This window comes from Phyllobates terribilis, unplaced genomic scaffold, assembly GCF_046119375.1.
Source record: "Phyllobates terribilis strain yellow unplaced genomic scaffold, ASM4611937v1 Scaffold_2__4_contigs__length_985480577, whole genome shotgun sequence".
Classification (NCBI taxonomy): Eukaryota; Metazoa; Chordata; class Amphibia; order Anura; family Dendrobatidae; genus Phyllobates; species Phyllobates terribilis.
Window position 1 is genome coordinate 212,106,951 of NW_027362762.1, and position 25,973 is coordinate 212,132,923.

General features: G+C 45.4%; 1 protein-coding gene and 1 long non-coding RNA gene across 4 annotated transcripts in view; one reads left to right on the plus strand and one right to left on the minus strand.

Moving 5' to 3' along the window:
• Window positions 1–1,295: 1,295 nt before the first annotated feature.
• Window positions 1,296–12,970, minus strand: LOC141203765 (uncharacterized). The gene is made up of 3 exons (XR_012274796.1): window positions 12,541–12,970; window positions 4,173–5,505; window positions 1,296–1,896 (listed from the first exon to the last, which is right to left on the minus strand). It is a non-coding gene; the product is annotated as an uncharacterized lncRNA (long non-coding RNA).
• Window positions 12,551–25,973, plus strand: part of ZC3H13 (zinc finger CCCH-type containing 13) — a 44,965-nt gene continuing 31,542 nt past the window's right edge. The window contains exons 1-5 of one of the 3 annotated variants that reach the window (XM_073663842.1): window positions 12,551–12,982; window positions 17,065–17,198; window positions 17,618–17,727; window positions 20,919–21,030; window positions 24,450–24,558. In XM_073663842.1, the coding sequence (XP_073519943.1) occupies window positions 17,082–17,198; window positions 17,618–17,727; window positions 20,919–21,030; window positions 24,450–24,558 (448 nt within the window). In that variant the 5' untranslated portion in view covers window positions 12,551–12,982; window positions 17,065–17,081. The remainder of the gene's footprint in view (window positions 12,983–17,064; window positions 17,199–17,617; window positions 17,728–20,918; window positions 21,031–24,449; window positions 24,559–25,973) is intronic. The other 2 variants (XM_073663843.1, XM_073663844.1) reach the window with 2 other exon arrangements.

Consider the following 25,973-nt stretch of genomic DNA (forward strand, 5'->3'; position numbering starts at 1 on the left):
CCTGGTGTTCTGGCAAATGCCAAGCGTCCTGCACGGTGTTGGGCTGTGAGCACAACCCCCATCTGTGGACATTGGGCCCTCATGGAGTCGGTTTCTAACCGTTTGTGCAGACACATGCACATTTGTGGCCTGCTGGAGGTCATTTTGCAGGGCTCTGGCAGTGCTCCTCCTGTTCCTCCTTGCACAAAGGCAGAGGTAGCGGTCCTGCTGCTGGGTTGTTGCCCTCTTACGGCCCCCTCCACGTCTCCTGGTGTACTGGCCTGTCTCCTGGTAGCGCCTCCAGCCTCTGGACACTACGCTGACAGCCACAGCAAACCTTCTTGCCACAGCTCGCATTGATGTGCCATCCTGGATGAGCTGCACTACCTAAGGAACTTCTGTGGGTTGTAGAGTCCGTCTCACGCTACCACGAGTGTGAAAGCACAGCCAACACTCAAAAGTGACCAAAACATCAGCCAGAAAGCATTGGTACTGAGATGTGGTCTGTGGTCCCCACCTGCAGAACCGCTCCTTTATTGAGTGTGTCTTGATAATTGCCAATAATTTCCATCTATTGTCTATTCCATTTGCACAACAGCATGTGAAATTGATTGTCAATCAGTGTTGCTTCCTAATTGGACAGTTTGATTTACTTGGAGTTATATTCTGTTGTTTAAGTGTTCTCTTTATTTTTTTGAGCAGTGTATATTATATAGAGTCATTACAAACAGTGATCTATTTCAAGTGTTTATTTCTGTTAATGATGATGATTATGGCTTTCAGCCAATGAAAACACAAAAGTCATTATCTCAGTAAATTAGAATACTTTATAACAACAGCTTGAAAAATGTTTTTAAAATTTGTAAATGCTGGTCTACTGAAATGTATGTTCAGTAAATGCACTCAATACTTGGTCGGGGCTCTTTTAGCAATGACCTTTTGTGGCTTACCCTCCTTGTGAAGTGTGTCAATGACTGCCTTCTGACATCTGTCAAGTCAGCAGTCTTCCCCATGATTGTGGAGCCTACTTAAACAGACTAAGGGACATTTTTAAACTCTTAGGAAACCTTTGCAGGTGTTTTTTGTAAATTATTCTAATTTACTGAGATAATGACTTTTGTGTTTTCATTGGCGGTAAGCCATAATCATTAACATTAACAGAAATAAACATTTGAAATAGATCACTCTGTTTGTAATGACTCTATACAATATATGAATATATGAGTTTCACTTTTTGTATTGAAGAACTGAAATAAATTAACTTTTTGATGATATTCTAATTTAGTGAGAAGCACCTGTATCTCCTTATAGTGTCAGTGAAACATAAAAGAATATTGTATTTGTATAAAGAAGAACCAGTAAGGTCTCATTATCATAGTTCCTTTGACACAAAATATATAAAATGATATTTATTTATATTTAAAGGTAACTGTGGTTTTATTGCAATTCATTTTCTGGTAGTTATGGTTATTTCTTAAATTCTAGATTTTGCTTTGTCCAAAATAAAGGAATACAATGACCCCTTTAGGGTATGTTCAATCCAAACTGTAGTGAAATATCGTCTTTTAGACCTCTCAAAGGATGATCCAACGTACAGGAAATAGGGAAATTGAAAATCTCTCAATTTCAGACGTGATGTCATTATCTTCTCACACCAGGGCAAGCGATTCATCAAACAGTTTTTGCCAGAATTCTGTTGGTGTGGGGCACAATCTGACAGTATTTAATGTCTCTGAAGAATTTGAAATATATATATATATATATATATATATATATATATAAATTATAGGATGACTGATCATTTACAGTTTTCTATTAAAGGGTATTCTCCAGTTGTCTCTTGAGCAGCTAAGAGCTATGCAGTCTCCTTACTTTCTGGTTTCTACCAGGGCGGACTCTTCTCCTTGAGTGACGGCTCTGTTGAACAGTAGAACAGTATTATTAGTAGAAATATAAAGCTCAGCACATAGAGATAACTGGGCATCTGAATAAGCACACAGCTCAGGATAGCCAGAAAGCAGAGTCTAGCAGACCTGCTCTGAAAGCTGTGGGACTAGTGATTTATAACTGAATCTCTTCAGAAGATAACAGGGAAGGGAGGGCGGTGAGCAGCTAGCTGCTATATAGAAGTTAATGTGCTTGAGAGTGCCAGCTGGGATGTTAAGAGTTTACCCTTCTCCTGGAATGTAGCTACTGCACACTCTTTGTCAGGCACTAGAGGCTGGGCTCCATGAAAACCAGCTATATACTATAATAAAAGTAGTCACTGCAGGAGACTGACGGCAGCTAGAAAAAGCAAGTCAATTACAAACTTGCTTATTTTCATTTTGTCTAAAATGATGAAAGGAACTTAATAACACCCCTTTAAGTGATCCATACTGCACCCCTTTTAAATCTTCCTAAAAAAAAGGACTCCCATGAAGATTATGGGTATATATGCACGTAGTGTACTGTGAGTGTGTCAACATACTCACCTTACCACCACTCTCTCTGGGATCCAGCACCGTTCAGCTCCTCTTCTAAGTGACGTCACCGCTCTGCAGAATTCTCCGGGTCACACTGTGCTCTGCGTGCCCTGGAAATGGGTTTTACAATTTAAGCCTATGGAGCATCAGAACAAGGCTCAAGACAAAGCTCCATAGACTTACGTTGTAAAACGAAACTTCCGTCTCACATAGAGTGAGTCGGCTAGTCTGACTAGCTATGACATTACAGTGAAGAGAAGCGAAACGGCGCTGGATACTGGAGACATATTAACACAAACACACATTTTTCTATGTACTAATGTAAAATTGCATGAAGACACCCATATATCTAAAGTTTAGGGTGTGGGTCTCTATGACTTTTTTTTTAAAGGGAATCTGTCAACAGGTTTTTGTTATGTAATATGAAGATAGAGGCTGAAACACAGAATTGAGGGATGTGTCATTTGTCAAAGTGGGTGCTGTAGTTTACTAACTGTGAAGGATTTATTAAGAGATTAACATTGCCGGACTAGTCCAGCAACTAAGCACCTCACTATCTATGGACTTTGTACACAGACAGCCTGGTGGGGGCGGGGTTAGCTTTCTGAGCTCTGCTTCATTCTAAATCTAAAAGCTCTTATTGTGTCACAACGGCTGCACTCAGTAATCTAAGTGATACATCGTTGGATTCAGCTTCTCTTTGTCTATATCAGGCTGCTCTCAGATCAGGTAGCAAACACCTGCTGACGGATTTCTTGTAATTTGTTTTGTGCATGTAGAAAGTGCAGAAATTATCCTGATGGTAAAAGGGTTAATATATAAATAAATCATGAGATAGATGAGATTAAAGTTGTAGACAACCACTTCATAGTTAAATTGACCATCATATTATAAAAAAAGAAATGTGGAAGTCGCTTGACAGTATGGCAAAAGCTGTAGTTGATCAGTTGCTGCAGCGGTCACATGACAGAGATGAGCACATCTTTTGAAATTCGAAAGTTTCACTGAAATTTTTCTTCAAAATCTAATTAGAGGAAAATCACAAATACTTTAATCGCCCTGAAAAGACGTGTATATGCACAAGAATGTCCCCTAGGACTGTTACCAATTCACTTCAAGATCTTTAACAAAAACACAGCCTCAGTAATGTCAACATTTTTTCAACATAAATGGCTATGGGTAAACAGATGGTAACCGTTCTATACGGGTGTGATGTCACACACATTCTGTATAGTTTGAGTGTTTTATGTTCTTCTTTCCTTAGCTCTATGGTGATGTCCTTTTACTAGCCAGATTGACCACAAAATGGCTGCTGTATTCCCTGCCTCTGCTTTTATACAAGCTATGACAGTCCCTGCTGATTGACAGTGCTATAGCATGTGATGTGATAGCCGTAAGACATTATGGGGAAAACCGCCTGCCGCACCTATGGTCATGTGAACCCTCTCTAGCTGAAGCAATCTTTTGCAACGTGTAAAATAGTGATTTTAGGTGATTTATGCAAAAATTTGCCGGGTTCAGAAAATTTCTAAAAATTGAACACATTCAATTAGCATCAAATCGATTCACTCATCACTAATAATAATGTCCCTTGACCGCCATGAGATACAGCATCAAGATTGGCGGAATGGCACTGGTTGGGAGGTAAGTATATGCTTTCATTTTATGATGGGCAGTTTAGCTGTGAAGAAGCGATGGAGGACAACCAGTTATTTGGTAGTGGCTAACCTCTTTACACCAGTAAGGACTTGGATCAGCAGCTTTACAGCTCCTTCATCTGGCGTTTGGAAGTATTGGGTGACACCAAGCTTTTTAGTCTGAAAAGAAACTGAAGTGAATTAGGGAAAAGCACTGGTGTCCGATAGAAGATCGGCTCCATTTTGTCTGGCTTAAAATTCATGATCAACACTGACTGGAGAAAAACACCGATTGACAAGACTCCCTCATTATGCACCAGTTTGAGGGGCTGTAACCTGAGAGCACGGAATGCAGGGTGGGTTCAACTATTTTTTTCATCATCTTATAGATCCTCTAATATATACCATCATTGCCGTATGACACAGGCGTTTCATATCAGTAAATCTGTCTTCCACACAGGACATATAGTAACCGATCATTTCAAAGGGCGACATATATACCACTCAGTCGGGATCAGTTTATCACCATACAACTGTGGCTCAAGATAAATTCTGTGTCAGTCGACGAATATTGCTTTTCTGTGTATTATTTTCAGTTTCTGAAGTGCAAGAGCGCTGGAATAAGGGAACAATTGAGTCATCCTTGGACGGTGATCCCGCTATCTGCATAGACAATCTGTGTGGAGAGGAGCAGTGTGGTGGCTCTGTAGTCCGGCCGTCAGTCCCCCAGTGGAGGCAGGTAGGCTAGGTTGCATTGTAGTCCAATACTTTGATGTGGTTTCCGTTTACAACACTGAATCTCTTTATTCTCCATTCCCCAGAAATGATCAGTGTTTGTTCTCTTGTGAACCTGACCAGGAAAATATTCTATGCAAGTTCCCACAGACTTTTTCGATAAGTTGGATGAGTTTTTCACTCTTGATAACATTGGCACAGCGCTGAGATGAATCCCTGAGGTGAATGGCAAAGCATTGGCAAAGTTTTTATTTTTACCAAAAGTCGGCTGAAGAATGCCTAAATCTGCATCTCTTATACTAGGTAATGACACAGTTCAAGCTTTCCGTTTTTTGCGCACTGCGGGCTGATTTTTTGATATGTTAATACCAGATGTAGGGTTAGGAAATATGGTCGGAACTGCTCCCTTTCTCACATATGTTATAAGTCCACATCGCTCATAGGAATCAGCAGTGAAATGCTGAGAACATATGCGATAAACTCCAGTTTTATTTCCCTCCAGAACACGTTGTGAAAACTCATTTATGTCTCCAAAATCTTGCTTGGTTTGTAATAGCCAGGTCCTTATTGTGTTCAGGTCTCGCGGAAAGCTATGCAATGTCACATTGGGATCCTTCTTGTACCAGGAGTAGGTACAGCCACGCACAATGCATGACGGCACACTGACCAGATGGAACAGATAATGGCGACTATAAAAGATAAGAGACAAGTCATTATTACATGGATGCATCTGCAGAAGAATAAAATCCACACAAAATGTACCCGATACCGGAGTTCAGTGGAGAATTTCAGTTCTGGCAGATGAAAGTGCTCAGCTGTGGATTCTGTAGAGTAAATGATACTAACGATAAGCAGTCATCTGTAGGTGTGGACAGATGTAAGATAAAAGAAGTAAAACAGACAATGTTATTTTTTTTGTAATTTTAGCTGCTTATAATATAACTTACTAGCTATTGAACCACCCGTTCTACGCCCGGGTGGCAAGCATTTTTATTGGTATATGGTCTCCCATGCTGGCATGTGCTGCCACCATCCTGTCCCCACCATCCAATCTCGGTATGCGTGGCTCCCCTCATCCCCGTATGCGTGGCTCCCCTCATCCCCGATCCCGGTATGCGTGGCTCCCCTTATCCCCGATCCCGGTATGCGTGGCTCCCCTCACCCCCCATCCCTGGTATGTGTGGCCCCCTAATCCCTGGTATGTGTGGCCTCCTCAATCGCCCATCCCTGGTATGTGTGGCCTCCTCAATCCCCTAATCCCTGGTATGTGTTGCCTCCTCAATCCCCCATCCCTGGTATGTGTGGCCCCCTAAATCCCCTAATCCCTGGTATGTGTGGCTTGCTCATCCCCCATTCCTGGTATATGTGGCTTCTTCAATCCCCCATCCCTGGTATGTGTGGCCTCCTCAATCCCCCATTCCTGGTATGTGTGGCCTCCTCAATCCCCCATTCCTGGTATGTGTGGCCTCCTCAATCCCCCATTCCTGGTATGTGTGGCCTCCTCAATCCCCCATTCCTGGTATGTGTGGCCTCCACAATCCCCCACTCCTGGTATGTGTGGCCTCCACAATCCCCCATCCCTGGTATGTGTGGCCTCCTCAATCCCCCATTCCTGGTATGTGTGGACTCCTCAATCCCCCATTCCTGGTATGTGTGGCCTCCATAATCCCCCATTCCTGGTATGTGCGGCCTCCTCAATCCAAGTATCCTGGTATGTGTGGCCTCCTCAATCCCCTAATCCCTGGTATGTGTGGCCTCCTCAATCCCCTAATCCCTTGTATGTGTGGCCCCCTCAATCCCCTAATCCCTGGTATGTGTGGCCTCCTCAATCCCCCATCCCTGGTATGTGTGGCCTCCTCAATCCCCCTTTCCTGGTATGTGTGGCCTCCTCAATCCCCCATTCCTGGTATGTGTGGCCCCCTCATCCCCCCCAATCACTGCACACATAGAACAATAAACACTAATACTCACCTTCCTTCCTCACCTCTGCTCCAGCACTGTGTCCTGTCTGCAGCAGCTGCTGCCGGCATATTCACGCTTCTCCATGCGGGGACTATGGGCGTGGAGAAGCGTGAATATGCTTTCTCTTTAGCGGCGGCCACTGACAGCAGGAGCCGGGGCTCAGCGCTCCTCCGTGGCCGCTACTAAAGAGAATGAATATTCCGTCTTCCCCACGCCCATGGGAGTGGCCTCAGAGGGAATATTCATGTCCCTTTAGCAGCGGGCACACGTGGTAGTGTGCTCCACTCCTCCACTGCCACAACCCGCTCCTCTGCCGCCGCAACCTCCTACTCACCTATCCTCCTCGTTCCCACGCTGCTTGGGGCCCTCACGGGCCCCCTCCGGCCACGGGCCGGGCCCCATAGCAGTGGCCGTCTTACCTGTAACGGCTGGATGCGGGTCTTCTGTCTGGAGCCAGACTGTGCGTCACGCATGCGCAGTCTATCGAGGCTTCGGACAGACACGCTTCTGCCGTTATGGATGAGTAGATCATAGCACATGGCACAATAATAATGTACACTGATTAGTATCACACCCACATGTGCCCCAAAGAACCCTGTTTTTTATGGTTGATCCTTTTTTTATCTTTGCACTGCTCTGAAAACATGAACGGACAGAGTTGTATTGAGGTGACAACTGGCAGCGATTCTGCACCCAATTCACTTTCTTGTGTGCCCTGACTGAATAGACACAAAGCACATGTGCATCCGCCATTCTATCTAAGCAGGGGCACTAGCCTCGCTGACATTTTGTGGGAGTGTTAGTGATTGAGTACCCACTGATCTACTAGTTGTCTTTTCTGAAATACTCTTCACAGGGAACCAAGTAATAGATTCAGGTCATCTGAACCACTGGGCAGCATGGACCAGAGCCTGGCTGTGCGCTTATGGCTTTCTCTGCCACAGCATTTCAAAGAAAACAAAGCTTCAGAAGTCATCCTGGGACTATATAGAGACCTGACTAGCTCAATGCAGCCCCCACACACCGGTTGATTGACAGGTTTCTATGTACACATGAGAGAGACCTTTCAATCAACTATAGCAATGCAGGAAGAAGCCATCGGGAGGCTGCAGAAGTCTAGTCAGGTCTCTCCATAAGGCCGACTTTTAAAACTATGTTTTTCTCTGAAACACCGCAACATTTCAGAGTAAAACATACAGTACAGACCAAAAGTTTGGAAACACCTTCTCATTTAAAGATTTTTCTGTATTTTCATGACTATGAAAATTGTACATTCACACTGAAGGCATCAAAACTATGAATTAACACATGTGGAATTATATACTTAACAAAAAAGTGTGAAACAACTGAAAGTATGTCTTATATTCTAGGTTCTTCGAAGTAGCCACCTTTTGCTTTGAGGACTGCTTTGCACACTCTTGGCATTCTCTTGATGAGCTTCAAGAGGTAGTCACCGCAAATGGTCTTCCAACAATCTTGAAGGAGTTCCCAGAGATGCTTAGCACTTGTTGGCCCTTTTGCCTTCACTCTGCGGTCCAGCTCACCCCAAACCATCTCGATTGGGTTCAGGTCTGGTGACTGTGGAGGACAGGGCATCTGGCGTAGCACCCCATCACTCTCACTCTCCTTTCTAGTAAAATGGCCCTTACACAGCCTGGAGGTGTGTTTGGGGTCATTGTCCTGTTGAAAAATAAATGATGGTCCAACTAAAAGCAAACCGGATGGAATAGCATGCTGCTGCAAGATGCTGTGGTAGCCATGCTGGTTCAGTATGCCTTCAATTTTGAATAAATCCCCAACAGTGTCACCAGCAAAGCAGCCCCACACCATCACACCTCCTCCTCCATGCTTCACGGTGGGAACCAGGCATGTAGAGTCCATCCGTTCATCTTTTCTGTGTTGCACAAAGACACGGTGGTTGGAACCAAAGATCTCAAATTTGGACTCATCAGACCAAAGCACAGATTTCCACTGGTCTAATGTCCATTCCTTGTGTTCTTTAGCCCAAACAAGTCTCTTCTGCTTGTTGCCTGTCCTTAGCAGTGGTTTCCTAGCAGCTATTTTACCATGAAGGCCTTCTGCAAAGTCTCCTCTTAACAGATGTTGAAGAAATGTGTCTGCTGCTAAAACTCTGTGTGGCATTGACCTGGTCTCTAATCTGAGCTGCTGTTAATCTGCGATTTCTGAGGCTGGTGACTCGGATAAACTTATCCTCAGAAGCAGAGGTGACTCTTGGTCTTCCTTTCCTTAAGCGGTCCTCATGTGAGCCAGTTTCTTAGTAGCGCTTGATGGTTTTTGCAACTGCACTTGGGGACACTTTCAAAGTTTTCCCGATTTTTCGCACTGACTGACCTTCATTTCTTAAAGTAATGATGGTCACTCGTTTTTTTTTTTTTACTTAGCTGCTTTTTTCTTGCCATAATACAAATTCTAACAGTCTATTCAGTAGGACTATCAGCTGTGTATCCACCTGACTTCTGCACAACACAACTGATGGTCCCAACCCCATTTATAAGGCAAGAAATCCCACTTATTAAACCTGACAGGGCACACCTGTGAAGTGAAAACCATTTCCGGTGACTACCTCTTGAAGCTCATCAAGAGAATGCCAAGAGTGTGCAAAGCAGTCATCAAGGCAAAAGGAGGCTACTTTGAAGAACCTAGAATATAAGACATATTTTCAGTTGTTTCACACTTTTTTGTTAAGTATATAATTCCACATGTGTTAATTCATAGTTTTGATGCCTTCAGTGTGAATGTACAATTTTCAGTCATGAAAATACAGAAAAATCTTTAAATGAGGTGTGTCCAAACTTTTGGTCTGTACTGTACCTGACTGCAAAGTCGCTGCCAGACTCTGATTCATGCAACCTTCATGCTGTCTAAGCCACTGGATAGCATTAAGGTGAACCTGTTGGCTGATACATGCTGCACCCAGATTGGGCAGCATATATCAGGCTCTGGCTGTAGGATCTCAGTCAGGTATGTTTGACTCTAAAACGCTGCAGAATTTCAGAAAGAAATATACTTTAAAAGCTTCGCCCCACCTGTGGGCCAGGACTGACTGGTCTCTGCCTATACACGAATTAAGAGTTTCACAGTCAAACATATCTGGCTGAGATTATTCAGCCGATGCCGGATACGTGCTGCCCACAGATTGGGTAGCATGATGTATCAGCTGTCAGGTTCACTTTAAGTTTTTTTTTTTTTTTTCTCACTAGAGAACTAGGTCTCGTCTAGTTGTCTGCACTGGACACCCCATAATCCATTAGCTGTATATTGTGGAGCAGCCATCTTCCCCATTAGTCAGAGCGGGGAGAAGGGATGTTGATTTTGATCGGCACAGTAGGATACGTCTGTTTTTAATATGGCCAACCTCACCTATGCAAATGTCCATAAAAAAAAGCATACGCCATCCGTGTGGCGGCAACTTTTTATGGGAAGGTGATACTTGGGGGAGTTTTTGTCTTATTTTTGAATATGAGAAAAACAGATGAAACAGTGAAGGTAAAACCTGATTTATGGGCCATAAAGGAATGAAAATTGGGTCCAGAAAGATTATAATAAAAACTTTTTTTCACGTGCAAGATAAACACCCATACAAGTGACCAAGGCCTCGATGTCTCCATAGCTCCCAACCGTCCTGTATTCCCTAAGACTGTCCCGATTTGAGGGCTCAGTCCTGGGTTCCGTCACGACTCAGCTGTTCTCCTGGCAGGGGCGTCGCTAGGCACTGGGCTTTTTTTTCCCCAGACACACAGGCTTTAGAGACACCCAGGCTTTAGAGACACCCAGGCTTTCGGTGCTGCTGTGTGATACCTTGTAGCTCCTCCCGCTCCTCCTCCGCATCAGCTACAGCAGAGCAACTGCATAGCATGAAGAGGTGAGAGGAAAGGGGGCGGGGACAAGTCTGTGGAGGACATGACAACAAGCTGCGGCCCTGAGGTGAGAGGAGCAGCCTCTCCCATCTGTGGCTGCAGTTATTACAGGAGGGGAGGGAAAGCCTGTGTAATGTCACCAGCAGCTCAGCAGTCGGGACTAGGGGAAGGGGATTTAGCAGGGATAGTGCAGGGCTGACAGCTCTCCTGTGTACAGCCCATCCTCTGCTGCTGATAGCCAACACCAGGCCCCACCACTGCCACTGGATAGAGAAGAAGTGAGTATATACATGTCATGTGTATATGTAAGTACATGTATAATGTGTATATCTGCAGATCCCATGTCTGTGTGTGTGATGTCCGTGAGATGGCGTGCCCGGTGTGTGTGTGTGATGTCCGTGTGATGGCGTGCCCGATGTGTGTGTGTATGTGATGTCCATGTGATGGCGTGCCCGGTGTGTGTGTATGTGATGTCCGTGTGATGGCGTGCCCGGTGTGTGTGTATGTGATGTCCGTGTGATGGCGTGCCCGGTGTGTGCATGTGATGTCCATGTGACGACGTGCCCGGTGTGTGTGTGTATGATGTCCGTGTGACGGCGTGCCCGGTGTGTTTATGATGTCCGTGTGACGGCGTGCCCGGTGTGTGTGTGTGTATGATGTCCGTGTAATGTATAACATGACGCTTTATAAAATAGAGCAGGGGTGGGAGATTAATTTTCCCAAGGGGCCACATGAGAGACCGTGACTGTTGTGGAGACTAAACCTAAAGCTTCAAATTAATTCTGCTCAATATTAATATAAAAATACTAAAAAATTAATATTATCACTTAATATTGAGCAGAATTAAGTATGCTGACATCCTCCTACATACAGTATGAGCCCCCATACAACCCCGTACATACAGTATTAGCACACACCACTCCTACTTACAGTATGAGCCTTCACATAGCCCTCAATTTACAGTATTAGCCACCACATAGCTACCTAGATACAGTATGAGCCCCCACAAAAAAAGCCACAATGTCGTATAATGAAGCTACATAAAGATGAGAATGTTCTGGCGGCTCCGACTGTGAATGATGGAACAAGAAATAATCTACAGGTCCCAACAAGAGATGAGCAGGACGCACAGATGACGTTGCGCTGCCCCAAAAGGTAAGAGATTCGCAGCCTCCTGTCCAGCAGCTAGACTGGAGTCCCGTGAATCCATCCACTCATCTCTAGTTCCAACTGTCCTGGATACAGCGGACAGTCCTGGATTTGGGTCATGGTAAATGGGTGTGGACAAGTTTTGCTGCAGCGCACGTAGCTTCATTTGCTCCTCTTTCTGTTCTTCAAAAGTTGGGAGGTTTGATGTCACTGCTGCCGAACTCTGGAGTGCCGGCACCTTCAGGGTGTGAGGAGGACTTGGGTGCAGACCCCACCACTCACACCCCCCCACTGACATCTACATACAGTGTAGCCTGATATATTCCAAGCAGGAAAGCAGAGACAGCAACCTGCAGCAGAAACCTGAGCCCTGGTGTGAACGAGTCCCAATACCTGAGTAAGGGAACCCCAAAACAGCTCCTGGACACTAGTGCACACCCACAGCACAGCCGGGGAGTTGTGCATAGGAATGTGTAGGACTAGAAGAAGACATTACACTTCTGCCCACAAGTGTCCTCTATAACAAGCTTCCGGAGTAATGGCGCCGGACACAAGCCGCTTCTGACCATTCTCCTGCCGGGGTGCCGTCCTTGGGGCTGCGGCCTGGTTTCCAGGTAATGCCTGATGGTATAGTACCACTGTGGCTCCCAAAGGGGGCAGCGCCCGCACTGCTCGGAGCAATGTGACCACCCCGCGTTATCGCCGAGCACCGCTTCCTATTCCTAAACATTGTACCTTCCCAGCAAGCTGTGCGGCCAGTGCGGCGCATGCGCAGGGACGGCAGGCAGCCCGCAGACTGCTCAGGCCACTGTGTTTCCCGGCAGGCTTAGCGCTGCGCTCAGTGCTCGGTCTGCGCTCCGCTTCCCCTCTCGCTTGGACGCTAGTAGCTGGAGCTGCGTCACGATCGCTCCCAGAGGCCGGGACCAGCGGCGGCAACAGTGGGGGCCGCAGTGGTGGAAGAAAAAGAGGAGGAGGGGGAAGGAGGAGCCGAGGCGGCAGCTGCCTGTTAGGAAGGCGGCGAGAGACGGCGGGCGGCGTCGCCGTGCTCAGGCGCTCGGTCGGTCTGCGGCACCGGGAGACGCCGCTGAGCTCCCCGTAGCGGCCGCCAGACACACAGCGGTCACGGCCCGGGACTCTGCTGCCGGCGGCTTAGGCCGCCGCAATCAAAGGAAAATCGGTGAGAAGGAGGAAGTGCTGGTTATACGGGGACCGCCGTGTGCTGGGACTTATGGTTCCCCTCGAGAGGCGGTATACATGCCTGGTGCAGGATAGAGAGAGGAGTGTGGATCTGCCCAGCATAGTTCAGGCACAGTGATGTGACGCAGTGCAGCCCCCGGGAATGGGGAGAGGACCCGGCCGTGACGTCACATGCACGTGCGTATAGGGCCGTGCAGACCCCTGATCGCGGACATCATGAGGGTCATCCCCTGCCCATAGCAGACAGGACAATTCACTGATCCCTGGTGGGCATCTGCTGGGAGTTAAAGGGGTCCTGAGATTTGGGCTCTGGCACAATGTCTGTCCATCCTTTAATGTGGTGGAGGAGCTGCACATGCTCCGTGTCTGCACCAGTGTATGTGGCGGAGGTGCTGCACATGCTCCGTGTCTGCACCAGTGTATGTGGCGGAGGTGCTGCACATGCTCCGTGTCTGCACCAGTGTATGTGGCGGAGGTGCTGCACATGCTCCGTGTCTGCACCAGTGTATGTGGCGGAGGTGCTGCACATGCTCCGTGTCTGCACCAGTGTATGTGGCGGAGGTGCTGCACATGCTCCGTGTCTGCACCAGTGTATGTGGCGGAGGTGCTGCACATGCTCCGTGTCTGCACCAGTGTATGTGGCGGAGGTGCTGCACATGCTCCGTGTCTGCACCAGTGTATGTGGCGGAGGTGCTGCACATGCTCCGTGTCTGCACCAGTGTATGTGGCGGAGGTGCTGCACATGCTCCGTGTCTGCACCAGTGTATGTGGCGGAGGTGCTGCACATGCTCCGTGTCTGCACCAGTGTATGTGGCGGAGGTGCTGCACATGCTCCGTGTCTGCACCAGTGAATGTGGCGGAGGTGCTGCACATGCTCCGTGTCTGCACCAGTGAATGTGGCGGAGGAGCTGCACATGCTCCGTGTCTGCACCAGTGAATGTGGCGGAGGTGCTGCACATGCTCTGTGGCTGCACCAGTGTATGTGGCGGAGGTGCTGCACATGCTCCGTGTCTGCACCAGTGTATGTGGCGGAGGTGCTGCACATGCTCCGTGTCTGCACCAGTGTATGTGGCGGAGGTGCTGCACATGCTCCGTGTCTGCACCAGTGTATGTGGCGGAGGTGCTGCACATGCTCCGTGTCTGCACCAGTGAATGTGGCGGAGGAGCTGCACATGCTCCGTGTCTGCACCAGTGTATGTGGCGGAGGTGCTGCACATGCTCCGTGTCTGCACCAATGTATGTGGCGGAGGTGCTGCACATGCTCCGTGTCTGCACCAATGTATGTGGCGGAGGTGCTGCACATGCTCCGTGTCTGCACCAGTGAATGTGGCGGAGGTGCTGCACATGCTCCGTGTCTGCACCAGTGAATGTGGCGGAGGTGCTGCACATGCTCCGTGTCTGCACCAGTGAATGTGGCGGAGGTGCTGCACATGCTCCGTGTCTGCACCAGTGAATGTGGCGGAGGTGCTGCACATGCTCCGTGTCTGCACCAGTGAATGTGGCGGAGGTGCTGCACATGCTCCGTGTCTGCACCAGTGAATGTGGCGGAGGTGCTGCACATGCTCCGTGTCTGCACCAGTGAATGTGGCGGAGGTGCTGCACATGCTCCGTGTCTGCACCAGTGAATGTGGCGGAGGTGCTGCACATGCTCCGTGTCTGCACCAGTGAATGTGGCGGAGGTGCTGCACATGCTCCGTGTCTGCACCAGTGAATGTGGCGGAGGTGCTGCACATGCTCCGTGTCTGCACCAGTGAATGTGGCGGAGGTGCTGCACATGCTCCGTGTCTGCACCAGTGAATGTGGCGGAGGAGCTGCACATGCTCCGTGTCTGCACCAGTGAATGTGGCGGAGGAGCTGCACATGCTCCGTGTCTGCACCTGTGAATGTGGCGGAGGTGCTGCACATGCTCCGTGTCTGCACCAGTGAATGTGGCGGAGGAGCTGCACATGCTCCGTGTCTGCACCAGTGAATGTGGCGGAGGAGCTGCACATGCTCCGTGTCTGCACCAGTGAATGTGGCGGAGGAGCTGCACATGCTCCGTGTCTGCACCAGTGAATGTGGCGGAGGAGCTGCACATGCTCCGTGTCTGCACCAGTGAATGTGGCGGAGGAGCTGCACATGCTCCGTGTCTGCACCAGTGAATGTGGCGGAGGAGCTGCACATGCTCCGTGTCTGCAGCAGTCTTTTTCTGCTGGAAATAACAGACCATGTTACTCTTTCTCTGGCTGCCCCATAGACAAAAATTTGAGAACCCCTAATTCTTTGGATTGCTGGGTGTGTGTGTGTGTGGGGGGGGGGGGGGTCCTGGTTGTCAGACCCCTGGCTATCACTAAGTTGTCCCCTATTCCCAAAATAGTTATCTTGTGGATAGGAGATCACTTACTATATTGGGATGTTTTTATCCTTTAAAAGAAAAAAAAAAAATAGCTATCCCATACTATCCACATTAGATGTAGATATCGTGTGTAGTGGGCTACAATATGTATATAGAGGGGCTGGGAGAAATGGTGAGAGCTATCCGCTATGTATGGCCAGTCTTAGGAGCCCCGAGCACAATAGATAGATGCCGGTAAAACGATGGTTTGTCTGGCAGGTGTCTCTCCCATGCATAGGAGCACTTGCTCTGCTGACTGCTCCAGTGTTTCCTATGAGAGAGCTGCTGCTCAGGCTCTTGGAGGTGGTTATCTTGCCTAGAACAAAAGAATTGTCAGTCTGTTATCTAACATACTGGATCCTTCTCTTCCCAAAGAGAGACAGGCAGCCACCATACATATTAAACAGTTGTCTGAGCTCATGTCGTTAGTCTGTGTATGGGGACCTTTACTCGCTGCTCCTGGAGCTGAGATGTCCATTCCAACTGCAGAAAAGTGCAGTGCCAGATGTGTAAATGGAGCTTTTCTAAAGCCATTCACAGAAGGATCGGGCATGTTGATATCCAGTTATATAAGCCTTGTTGCTTGTTACATCATGGTAGACTCAGAACACCACCATAATTGATGGCTTCAGATGATATTTGTGTATATGGCCACTTTTTAGTGGTCTTAGTCCCATTTCACATATCTGACCCAGTCTGATTATGGGCTGCAATGTCCAGGTCAACTTGTGGCTCTCGTGAACAAGCTCATCAGCCTCATAGGTATGAGAATGTTTAAAGGGCATCTGTCAGCATCAACCCTCCTAAGCCACCGGTTATAGGAAGCAGAATAACATGATACCTTGATATCGGTGATCCGATGTCTCATTCCAGGGAAATCCATGTTATTCTTAATATGTAAATGAGCTGTTAAGATCTATGAGCCGGACACTGAGCTGCATGAGAATCTGGCTTTAGAGCTCATGTTAAATGAAAGGGGCATTACCAGTGTGAGACATGTAATGACTGACAGTCTGTTCTCTTGAGCTACATGTCTCACACTGCTAATGCCCCCTTTCATTTTAAATAAGCTCTTGAGGCAGATTCTCATGCAGATCAGTGTCTGGCCCATAGATCTTAACAGCTTACTTGCATATAAGAAGAATGTGGAGTTCTCTGGAATAAGACATCAGATTGCAGATATCAAGGTATCATTTTATTCAGCTTCCTATGACCTGCATGCCCATATAGACGACTTAGAGGGGGTTGATCCTACTGACATTCCCTTTAAAGGCACTGCTTTAGTGTATAGTTTTGTTACTATGTGATTATGGTTTACACAGCATGCGTGCCATCCAATATCATACTAAGGTTAGTTCACTAATATGCCTAATAAGTTAAATCACTTTATATTCTATTACCTGACATTTCTTGAGCCGGTGCTGCGTTGCAACCTGTATTATGTCCCTGAGCACCAGTCAGTTCTGATGGTTGCTGTTAGAAACTAGAGCTAGCCATCACAGTCCTAACATGGGAGATGACAGATTTCAGCTCTGGAGCCTGAAGATCTGGACTATAATACAGATGAATGATGCAATGTGATTACAGAGCTACTCACTTTTTCATGTAAACTGGGGTTTATAGGTGACCATACACTTTTAAGACTTCAGATGCGCAGTATTAAAGAAAAAATCTTTACCTTTTAATAGGAAAGAAAAAGAACAAGATGTCAAAAATCCGACGGAAGGTTACAGTAGAAAATACCAAGACCATATCGGATAGCACATCACGTAGACCAAGTGTTTTTGAGAGGCTTGGACCTAGCACAGGGAATAGTGCAGAGGTAAGAGCAGACTCATTTTCTCATACACAGAACATTACAAAAAGTCTGAAGGCCGAGATAAAGAACAGCTTCACCTTGCAGCTACCTAATGCTGGTGATGATTAGTTTAGACTAGATTGTCATAGACTCACAGCATCTTGAGTCAGCGCTTTATTAGCTCCATCTGCGGAAACTTGAGCTTCGTTCACATTTTACGTAGCGACATGGATGGTCTCAGTGGATGAATAGAAGTTCTGCCTCATTATATAAAGAATATACGGCTGGTCAACTTTAGGGCTGCCAAGTGGTATCCTTTCTAGCTTTCATAGTGCTGGTTATATAGTGATTGTATAACTACAGTTCACATCGTAGATGTATAATTTCAGACTCCCATAATAGACACCTAAAATTTATTGCTTTTTTTTTTATTATTATTTCAGACTCAGTGTCGTAACTGGATGAAAACTGGTAGCTGTGTGTATGGTAATACTTGTAGATATATTCATGGCCCATCACCAAGGGGAAAAGGTTACAGCAGTACTTACAGAAGGTGAGTAACAGCAGTCATGTAACCTTCTTATCTGCTTAATTTGTAGTATTCCCACCTTAGAATTTTGCGGCATATTCCTCCTCGGGACCCCAACTTATCTCCCAAACCTTCTTCCCACCTCAATCTATTTTGGGTTCTCCAGTTTTAAAGCTGGGTACTGATCTCACGTCTAGAACCCGTTCTGATCTCCAGAACCCACATCTTGCCTGACTGTATTTTAGAGATAGATGTAGGTCCCACATACCCTGTGGATATGCTATATGTGCCTTAGATGGGAGTACCCCTTTAAGGCTACGTCCCCACAATGAACTTTTGATGTTGCAGATCCTCTGCACCATTTCTGCTCCCATTAAGTTAAATAAGTTACTTGCATTTCTCGAAAATATGCAACGTAAAAAAAAACTCGCCAAAAACCCATCTTGGGAACGTTGCCTTATGGTCTGTCATGTTCTGGGGATTTCCTTTCCTCTGTAAATTCCATGTGACATGTTCAGGATGATCTCAGCTCATCCTCTGCATTTTATCTTCCCAGAACGTACCCAGTGTAGATAAAAACAAAATAGATGGCATCAAGTGCAAAATTAAAGGAAAGGATCAGTGATGCTGTTGCCCATATCCACCAGTCCGGTCACTGCATTTTCCAAAGTCCAACAGCACCATATTCTTTTTGGCACTAACATTAATACATTTTCATCAAGGTTTTTTCTTTCCCCACACCTAACTGACCTATGATGTATACTGATGGGTTACCAGGGCACCAATTGCTGAAGGCAGCCATGGCTACCATAAAACCTTCTGTTGCCAGGCACAGGCTGAGCTTTTTAGGAGAATTGAGATTTCTTTCTATAATGCAACACATTAGTCCCACAAAAAATAAGCTATGGCGTCCTAAAAATAAAAACCATGACTTGGATAAAGAAGAAAAACGAAAGTGCAAAACATGAAAAATTCCCAGATCTTCAAGGGGATGAAGAGAACCTGTCAGTTGCCATACATCTGTACATTTTTCACCTGGTGTAAGTGCTGCTGTCTTCCTGAATCTTTTTTTTTTATATATATATATATATATATATATATATATATATATATATATATTATATAATTTCTCCTGCGTTGTTCTAAGCTACAGCTCCCTGGATATAAATCTAGTCTTTTTAACCCTGAGGGTGTGGTCCTCAATTGCTCTGTTGGCCTCTATTTGAGGATCACACCCACCCTAACTAACGAGGCCAGAATTATATACAGGAAAGAGAGGGCCGTATCTCAGGATCCAGAGGAAGGCAAATGATGCCAGATTCAGGAGAACAGCAGAATATTTATGGTGACAGGTCCTCTTTATGATAAGGGAGCGGGCACTCTATTCCCTGAGGTACAGTGACATTTCTCCAGTTGGCCACCTCTCTGAGACATCTTCCTGCTCAAGGCCAAATTTTTTGTGACTCCCATTAGATTCCCTTATAGCGTATGTATATTATTCTCCTCTTTCAATGGACTTCTCCTATAAAAAAATATATTTTTTAATGTAGTTTTTGGTAGCAGTTTCAGACTACGCATCCTATTATTTTCATTTTTTACAAAAGTGCAACCTCTAGTGATGAGCGAGCATGCTCGATACTGGAGATTTACGAGCATGCTCAGGTGTTTTCCGAGTATCTTCAGCGTGCTCGGGTGTTATGTTTTAGTCACTCCGTGTGCATGATTTGCGACTGTTTGACAGCTTTAAATACTTGTGAGGAATGCCTAAGAAACAGGCATTCATGAGCACGGAGTGACTAAAACATAACACCCGAGCACTCTGAAAATACTCGGCGAGCATGCTCGCCGAAAGGGTTAAGATCACAGTCGTTCATCACTAGCAACCTCTCTACCATGTGAAGTAGATGTGGTTGTATGTGCGAAGGATGCTAATCTATTTTAGTATGTGAAATCCTTTAATGCTGGGATGCCACAGGTTCCCAATCCCACACTTAGTACAAACTTTAGGCTATATAGACCCATTTTAATTTAAATCAATATTTATAAATTATGGAGGTACCAAATTATATATCATATTCATACCACTACAGAAGTAAAGGGATATAAACAACAGTTCAAATGATCACAACATTTATTAACTCTTTATTACAACACACAAGGAACAGATAAAGCCCCTAAAAAAAACTCTTTATTTAAAAACTGAGTAGACAGTGTGGTTATATGATGGCTATAATTAATTGGCACAGGTATTAGACGAAGTAGTACAGTGGCAAATATATAGAAATATACAGATTGACATAGCACATAATTATAGGCCAGTATATAAAGAACTGCGTATAAATCAATATGTACTCGATATATAACGGATGTCACAAGCAATATCTGTAGAATGAGGGGGTACTAGACAGTGTGGTTCAACATGATGGCACATGGTCTGTATTGATTTATACTATGGTAATTCTCTGTTGCCTGGAAAAAGGCTGCCTACTGTGATTTAAGGGGTATTGATGTAGTTTTGGTAAGCCTGGTTATACTGGTAGCATAAAAAAAGGTATATTCATTCTACAGATATTGCTTGTGACATCCGTTATATCTAGTACATATTGATTTATATGCAGTTCTTTATATACTGGTCTATAATTATGTGCTATGTTAATCAGTATATTTTTATATATTTGCCACTGTATTACTTTGTATAAAACTTTTGGCAATTAATTCTAGTCATCATATAACCACATGGTCTACTCAGTTTTTAAATAAAGAGTTTTTTTAGGGGCTTTTTATAGGCCTTTATCTGTTCCTTGTGTGTTGTAATAAAGAGTTAATATATTTAGTGATCATTTGAACGGTTTATATCGCTTTACTTCTATAATGGTGGTAATGATCTGAATATCACCATCCCACACCTTCAGGAGCCAATCCACCCAATGCTTCTGAGTTATATTTCTCAGGGTTTGCTGCACTGTATACAGAGCAGCATGTATAGCACAAGTGCATTCAGTGTCTGCAGCAGAAAGGGTTAAAAAGTCTCTTGAATTCCCTGTACATATTAATGAGTATTTATAATGAAGCAGAGTATAGGAATATTGTTACAGTAGTTTTTCTATGTAGAAAAGTAATCTTTCGGTTTTAATATATACATGCATCTAGAATAATTGTGTAGTTTGCGATCTGCCTTTTTATAAGTGTTGCTAATAAAACCTTTTTGTTCTCAGGTCCCCGGAAAGGCCCACTATAGATTTGCGTGATAGAATGAAAAATAAGCGTCAGGAGGTAGAATCAGAGCCACAGAAACGTACAGCCGAAGAACAAACTTCTCCTTCCAGGGTAATCAGAGTTTTCTTTGTCCATTTATTTTGGATAGTAGGGTGTTGGGAGGGTATTCTGGCTCTGCTCACTTCATTGGGAGATGAGAATGGCTGGTGATATTAACCCCTTAACGACCTTGGGATTTTCTGTTTTTGCGTTTTCATTTTTTGCTCCCCTTCTTCCCAGAGCCAGAACTTTTTTAATTTTCGTTTAATATGGCCATGTGAAGGCTTATTTTTTGCGGGACGAGTTGTACTTTTGAACAACATCACTGGTCTTACCATATCGTGTGCTGGAAAACGGGAAAAAAATTCCAAGTGCAGTGAAATTGCAAAAAAATGCAATTCCACAGTTGTTTTTTAGGTCCTTTTTTTACCACTTTCACTGAATGCTAAAACTGACCTGCCATTATTATTCTCCACGGCATTCCAAGTTTGTAGACACCAAACATGTATAGGTTCTTTTTTTATTTTAAGTGGTGAAAAAAAAATTCAAAGTTTGCTTTTAAAAAAAAAAAAAAAAAAAAAAGCGCAATTTTTCGGGATCTGGGACCGTGTGAGGGCTTATTTCTTGCGCGCCAGGCTGACGTTTTTATTGATACTATTTTGGGATAAATCCGATGTTTTGATCGCCTGTTATTGCATTTTATTGCAATGTTGCGGCTACCAAAAAACGTAATTCTGGCGTTTAGAATTTTTTTTCTCGTTACGCCGTTTACCGATTGGATTAATTCTTTTTTTATATTGATCGGGCGATTCTAAACGCGGCAGTACCAAATATGTATATGTGTTTTTTTTTTTAATTATTTTATTTTGAATGGGGCGAAAGGTGGGTGATTTAAACTTTTATATATTTTTTTATATTTTTAAAAACCTTTTTTTTTACACTTACTGCATGCTTCTATAGTCTCCATAGGAGACTAGAAGCAGCAGTTGTCTGATTGCTCCTACTACATACAGGCGATAAGCAGATCGCTTGTATGCAGCAGAAATGCTCACTTGCTATGAGCGCTGACCACTGGGTGGCGCTCATAGCAATTGAGATATGACAACGACAGGGGTCTGCCGCAGACCCTGGGTTGTCATACCCACCCATTGGTGACCCGTGATCACCGATGGGTGGGGTCTAGGTTTCGCTTCCCGGAAGCGCGAATTAGATGCCACTGTCAGAGATTGAAAGCGGCATTTAACTGGTTAACAGCCGCGGGTGGATCGCGATTCCACCCGTGGCTGTTGCGGGCACATGTCAGCTGTAAGAATCAGCTGACGTGCCCGGTTCAGTGCGGGTTCGGCACCGGAGCCCCCGCTGAACCGGCCTTTCCGAACTGGTGCGTACTATTACTGACCAGGTTGGAAAGGGGTTAAAGAAGTTGTCCACTACTTTTTCATTGATGCCCTATTCATAGGCTAGTACCCCGCAGCGGCCACTACAGCTAGACGGCCAAGCTCTGCAAGCAGGCACATCTGGCCTGCTTGCGGGGGTGCCAGGTGCAGGACCCTGGCCGATCAGACTTTGATGCCCTATCCTATGGATAGGGCATTAATGAAAAAGTAGTGGACAACTTCTTTAAGTCTTTTGAAATGTATGTACAATCAGTAGGTACGATATTTTCACAAATTTAGAGATGTATAGCATAAACCACCCAAAAGGATGAATATGTCCTATTATGACCCCTCTCTGTGAACTATAACATAGAGCAACTGTACACACCTGGTTCTTCCATGCTTTACGTGGTTGGCCATTGGCTTATAGGGATTGTACCATGAATAAAAGTATATTTTAACCAACAGATCTTGGAATAAAAATAAACTCCACAATTGGATGTGTTTAAATAAAATGTCCCTGTGCTGAGATAATCTTATAAATGTGCCCCTGCTGTGTACTGTGTAATGGCTGTGTCTGACCGTACAGGAACATGGTCTGATCATACCACAGCTCCTGGGCAGGAGAGGACATTAGTATACAGGCATTACAGGAGGGGATCGCAGCTCATTCTTTGTGAGGTAGAACATTTCCCTGCCTATTTTTAAACAATATTTTACCTCAAAGAAAGAATCCTCTGTGATCCCCTGCTGTAATGTCTGTATACTTGTTCACTGTATACTGCTGGACCTGGTAATTGCATATTGTTGGGGGTGCTGCATGTTGAATTCCCACTGGTGGACCATTAATACCAAAGTCCTAGACAACCCCTTTAAATAATGGCATCACATTTGCTGTTCACCTTTCTTGTGAAATGGAGCATGTCCTTGTATATTACAAGTAAGGGTTTGCCTATTTAATCCCTGCAGAACTTTGAGATATCTGGACCCATTAATTTATTTTACTTTTAGTTGTTATCCCTGAATATCCACTAAATATCTCTTCTAGCCCACTCTGAGATGATCAGGAATCACTGAGGCTGAGTTCACACGATGCGTATTTCATGCGTTTCCGCGGCGTTTTTGCAGTTGCGTAAACGCCGCGGAAACGCATGAAAAACGCATGGTAGAAGGGAAGCAATGTTCCCCAATGGAAATCCGCATGTGCTGTGCCCATGATGTGAACGCTGCGGTCAAAAATCCGCAGCATGTCAATTAATTTTGCGGAAACGCGGCGATTTCGCCGCCATTGACTTGCATTAGAACGCGCCAATTCCACAAGACAGCATCTGTACTTGCACTATTGGCGCGTTCTAATATGCGGATGGTACCCGAGTGTGGAGGAGAGGAGAGTCTCATCCACACCCAGATACCATTAAAAAAGCTGTAAAAAAAGAATAAAATAAAAAATAAATGTATTCTTACCTTCTGGCGGCCCGCGCAGCGCTCCCGCTTGGTTCCCGGCACTTGCAGTGAGTTGTAGGACCTGCGCTGACGTCAGAGTCATGTGACGGGTCACGTGACGCTGACGTCGGCAGGTCTTTCAATTCAAAGTTGCCGGCAGCCGGGAACTTTGTAAAGCAGGACAGCGCGGGCCATCGGAGGTAAGTATATACACTCTCTCGGGTCACACTATATAAATCCATGCCGTTTGCATGGATTTATACAGTGTGACCTAGTTGTCAAGCACTTTCCAGGTGATGCTAAAATCGCCTGGAAAGTGCTTGTCAATCTGCATGCGGAAACGAATCTGCATGTGGATCCGCATGTATTCTGCAGGAAAAACGCATGCACAATCTGCATGCGTTTTTTCTGCCAGGGAGATGCAGAAATGATGCAGAAATTTTCTGCTTCATTTCTGCATCGTGTGCACATACCCTAACCCTTCAAATAGCCTATGTAATGTAGAAAGCTCGGGTGGGAAAGTTTCACCATCTCGGTCATGGCCACAAATTCTACATGGAAAGAGTCTTCCTTCTTGGCAGCTTTTACCTTCTTCATAGATTTTCGTTAGGTGCGTGATATGTTTGCGATTACTTCTTTTTGTAAAATGTATTTATTTTTTTTGTATTACAGAAAGAGTCCTCCAGGGGAAGACACCGAGAAAAGGAAGATATTAAAATTACCAAGGAGAGAACTCCAGATAGTGACGAAGAAGCCGCTGAATGGGAAACTACCCGAGATGGTGAGCAGCACACCGGCATTTAGGCTGCAGTGTGGTATCTATGAACTTCTTTACCCAACACCAAGCTAAATTGTATTCGTATTTAGAAATGCTTTGATTTCTTTTCTCTGTGCTTTGACTTTCTGGGGCGCTTTGCAAATTCTTGATTTTATCTTGATGCAGTTGACCAATGTGGAAAAATGAGTAAGTACAAACTTGAGAACAGCAGAAGAGCCTCCCTGTTTAGGTTCTTAGAAGTAACTAGAATTAGGCGCCTCCTCATTAGAATTAGTATGTGTCCCTCTTTCATCACGGCTGCTATCACATGTGCTTTGTATGATGCGTTGTGTTTTGCCAAAGCTGGGGGTGAAATGGACATTGGAAGGATTTACGTTCCATTGGAATCATCTTCATCCTATTGGGCTCCTAATCCCCTGAGCCAACTCAGGAGCCGGGCCTACTTCACAAGCGGAAGATGCTAGCTGTGTTATGCAGGAAAAATCTACGTTTAACAGCAGCGCACTGGAGCACGCTGCTGTTAACCTCTTATATGCCACTGTAAATCACTAGTGGCAGCATTTATACCATGCTATCCTACCTGGAGGTTTGTTAGGTGCGATCGTGGAGTGTCAGTGACTTGCCATGGCAGCCACAGTCCTGCGGAAGGCCTTTGTCCCTCCCTTATTGGTACTTTTGTGAGGTTCAGCCTGTGGGAGCTGAGACAGATCACTAGCCTCTTCATTCCTTAAATGCTTTCTTTTTGTCATTTATTGCTCCCCTTACAGCTCTATTTAGCCATAGTGGTTTCCATCTATTTCTTGCTTGTTTATTCCCATAGGTTATACGTTGTGCACAGGTCCTATTCAGGATGCATTTACTGTATTTTTCAGAGTTTTTTTTTTTTTCCCCCAAATTTGGGAGGAAAATGGGGGGTGCGAACGTAGCTTACCGTATAGTTGCGGTGGTGATGGAGCGGGATCGCAGGGCCATCCATTCCCTTCCCCCCCCCCCCCCCCAGGAACTTGGCGGCAGCAGCAGCAAAAGGGGTGAGATGCTGCGGGGCCTGTGTCTGGCTGTCAGCTGTGAGGCAGAGCGTCGCTCGCTGCTTTCCGGTGGCCGCGGCCATCTTCCTGAAGCCGTGATCTACAGGAAAATGGCCGCCCTAGTCGGCGCATGCACAGACTGAGATCTTGGGCGGCCATTTTCCTGAAAGCAGCGCACTCCTCACTGCCGACAGCCAGAAACTGGCCCCGCAGCATCTCCCCGCTGTTGGAGCACCACCTTCTCGCACCCAGGGTCCGCATCATTCCTCCACTTCCGCTGGCTTCCTGAAGGATCCTGCCTCCTATGACCCCCGCTCCACCGCCCCCCCTGGTAAGATGCCGTACCTATTTAGACTATATGATGGACCCCCATCTTATAAAAAATATTTTTTA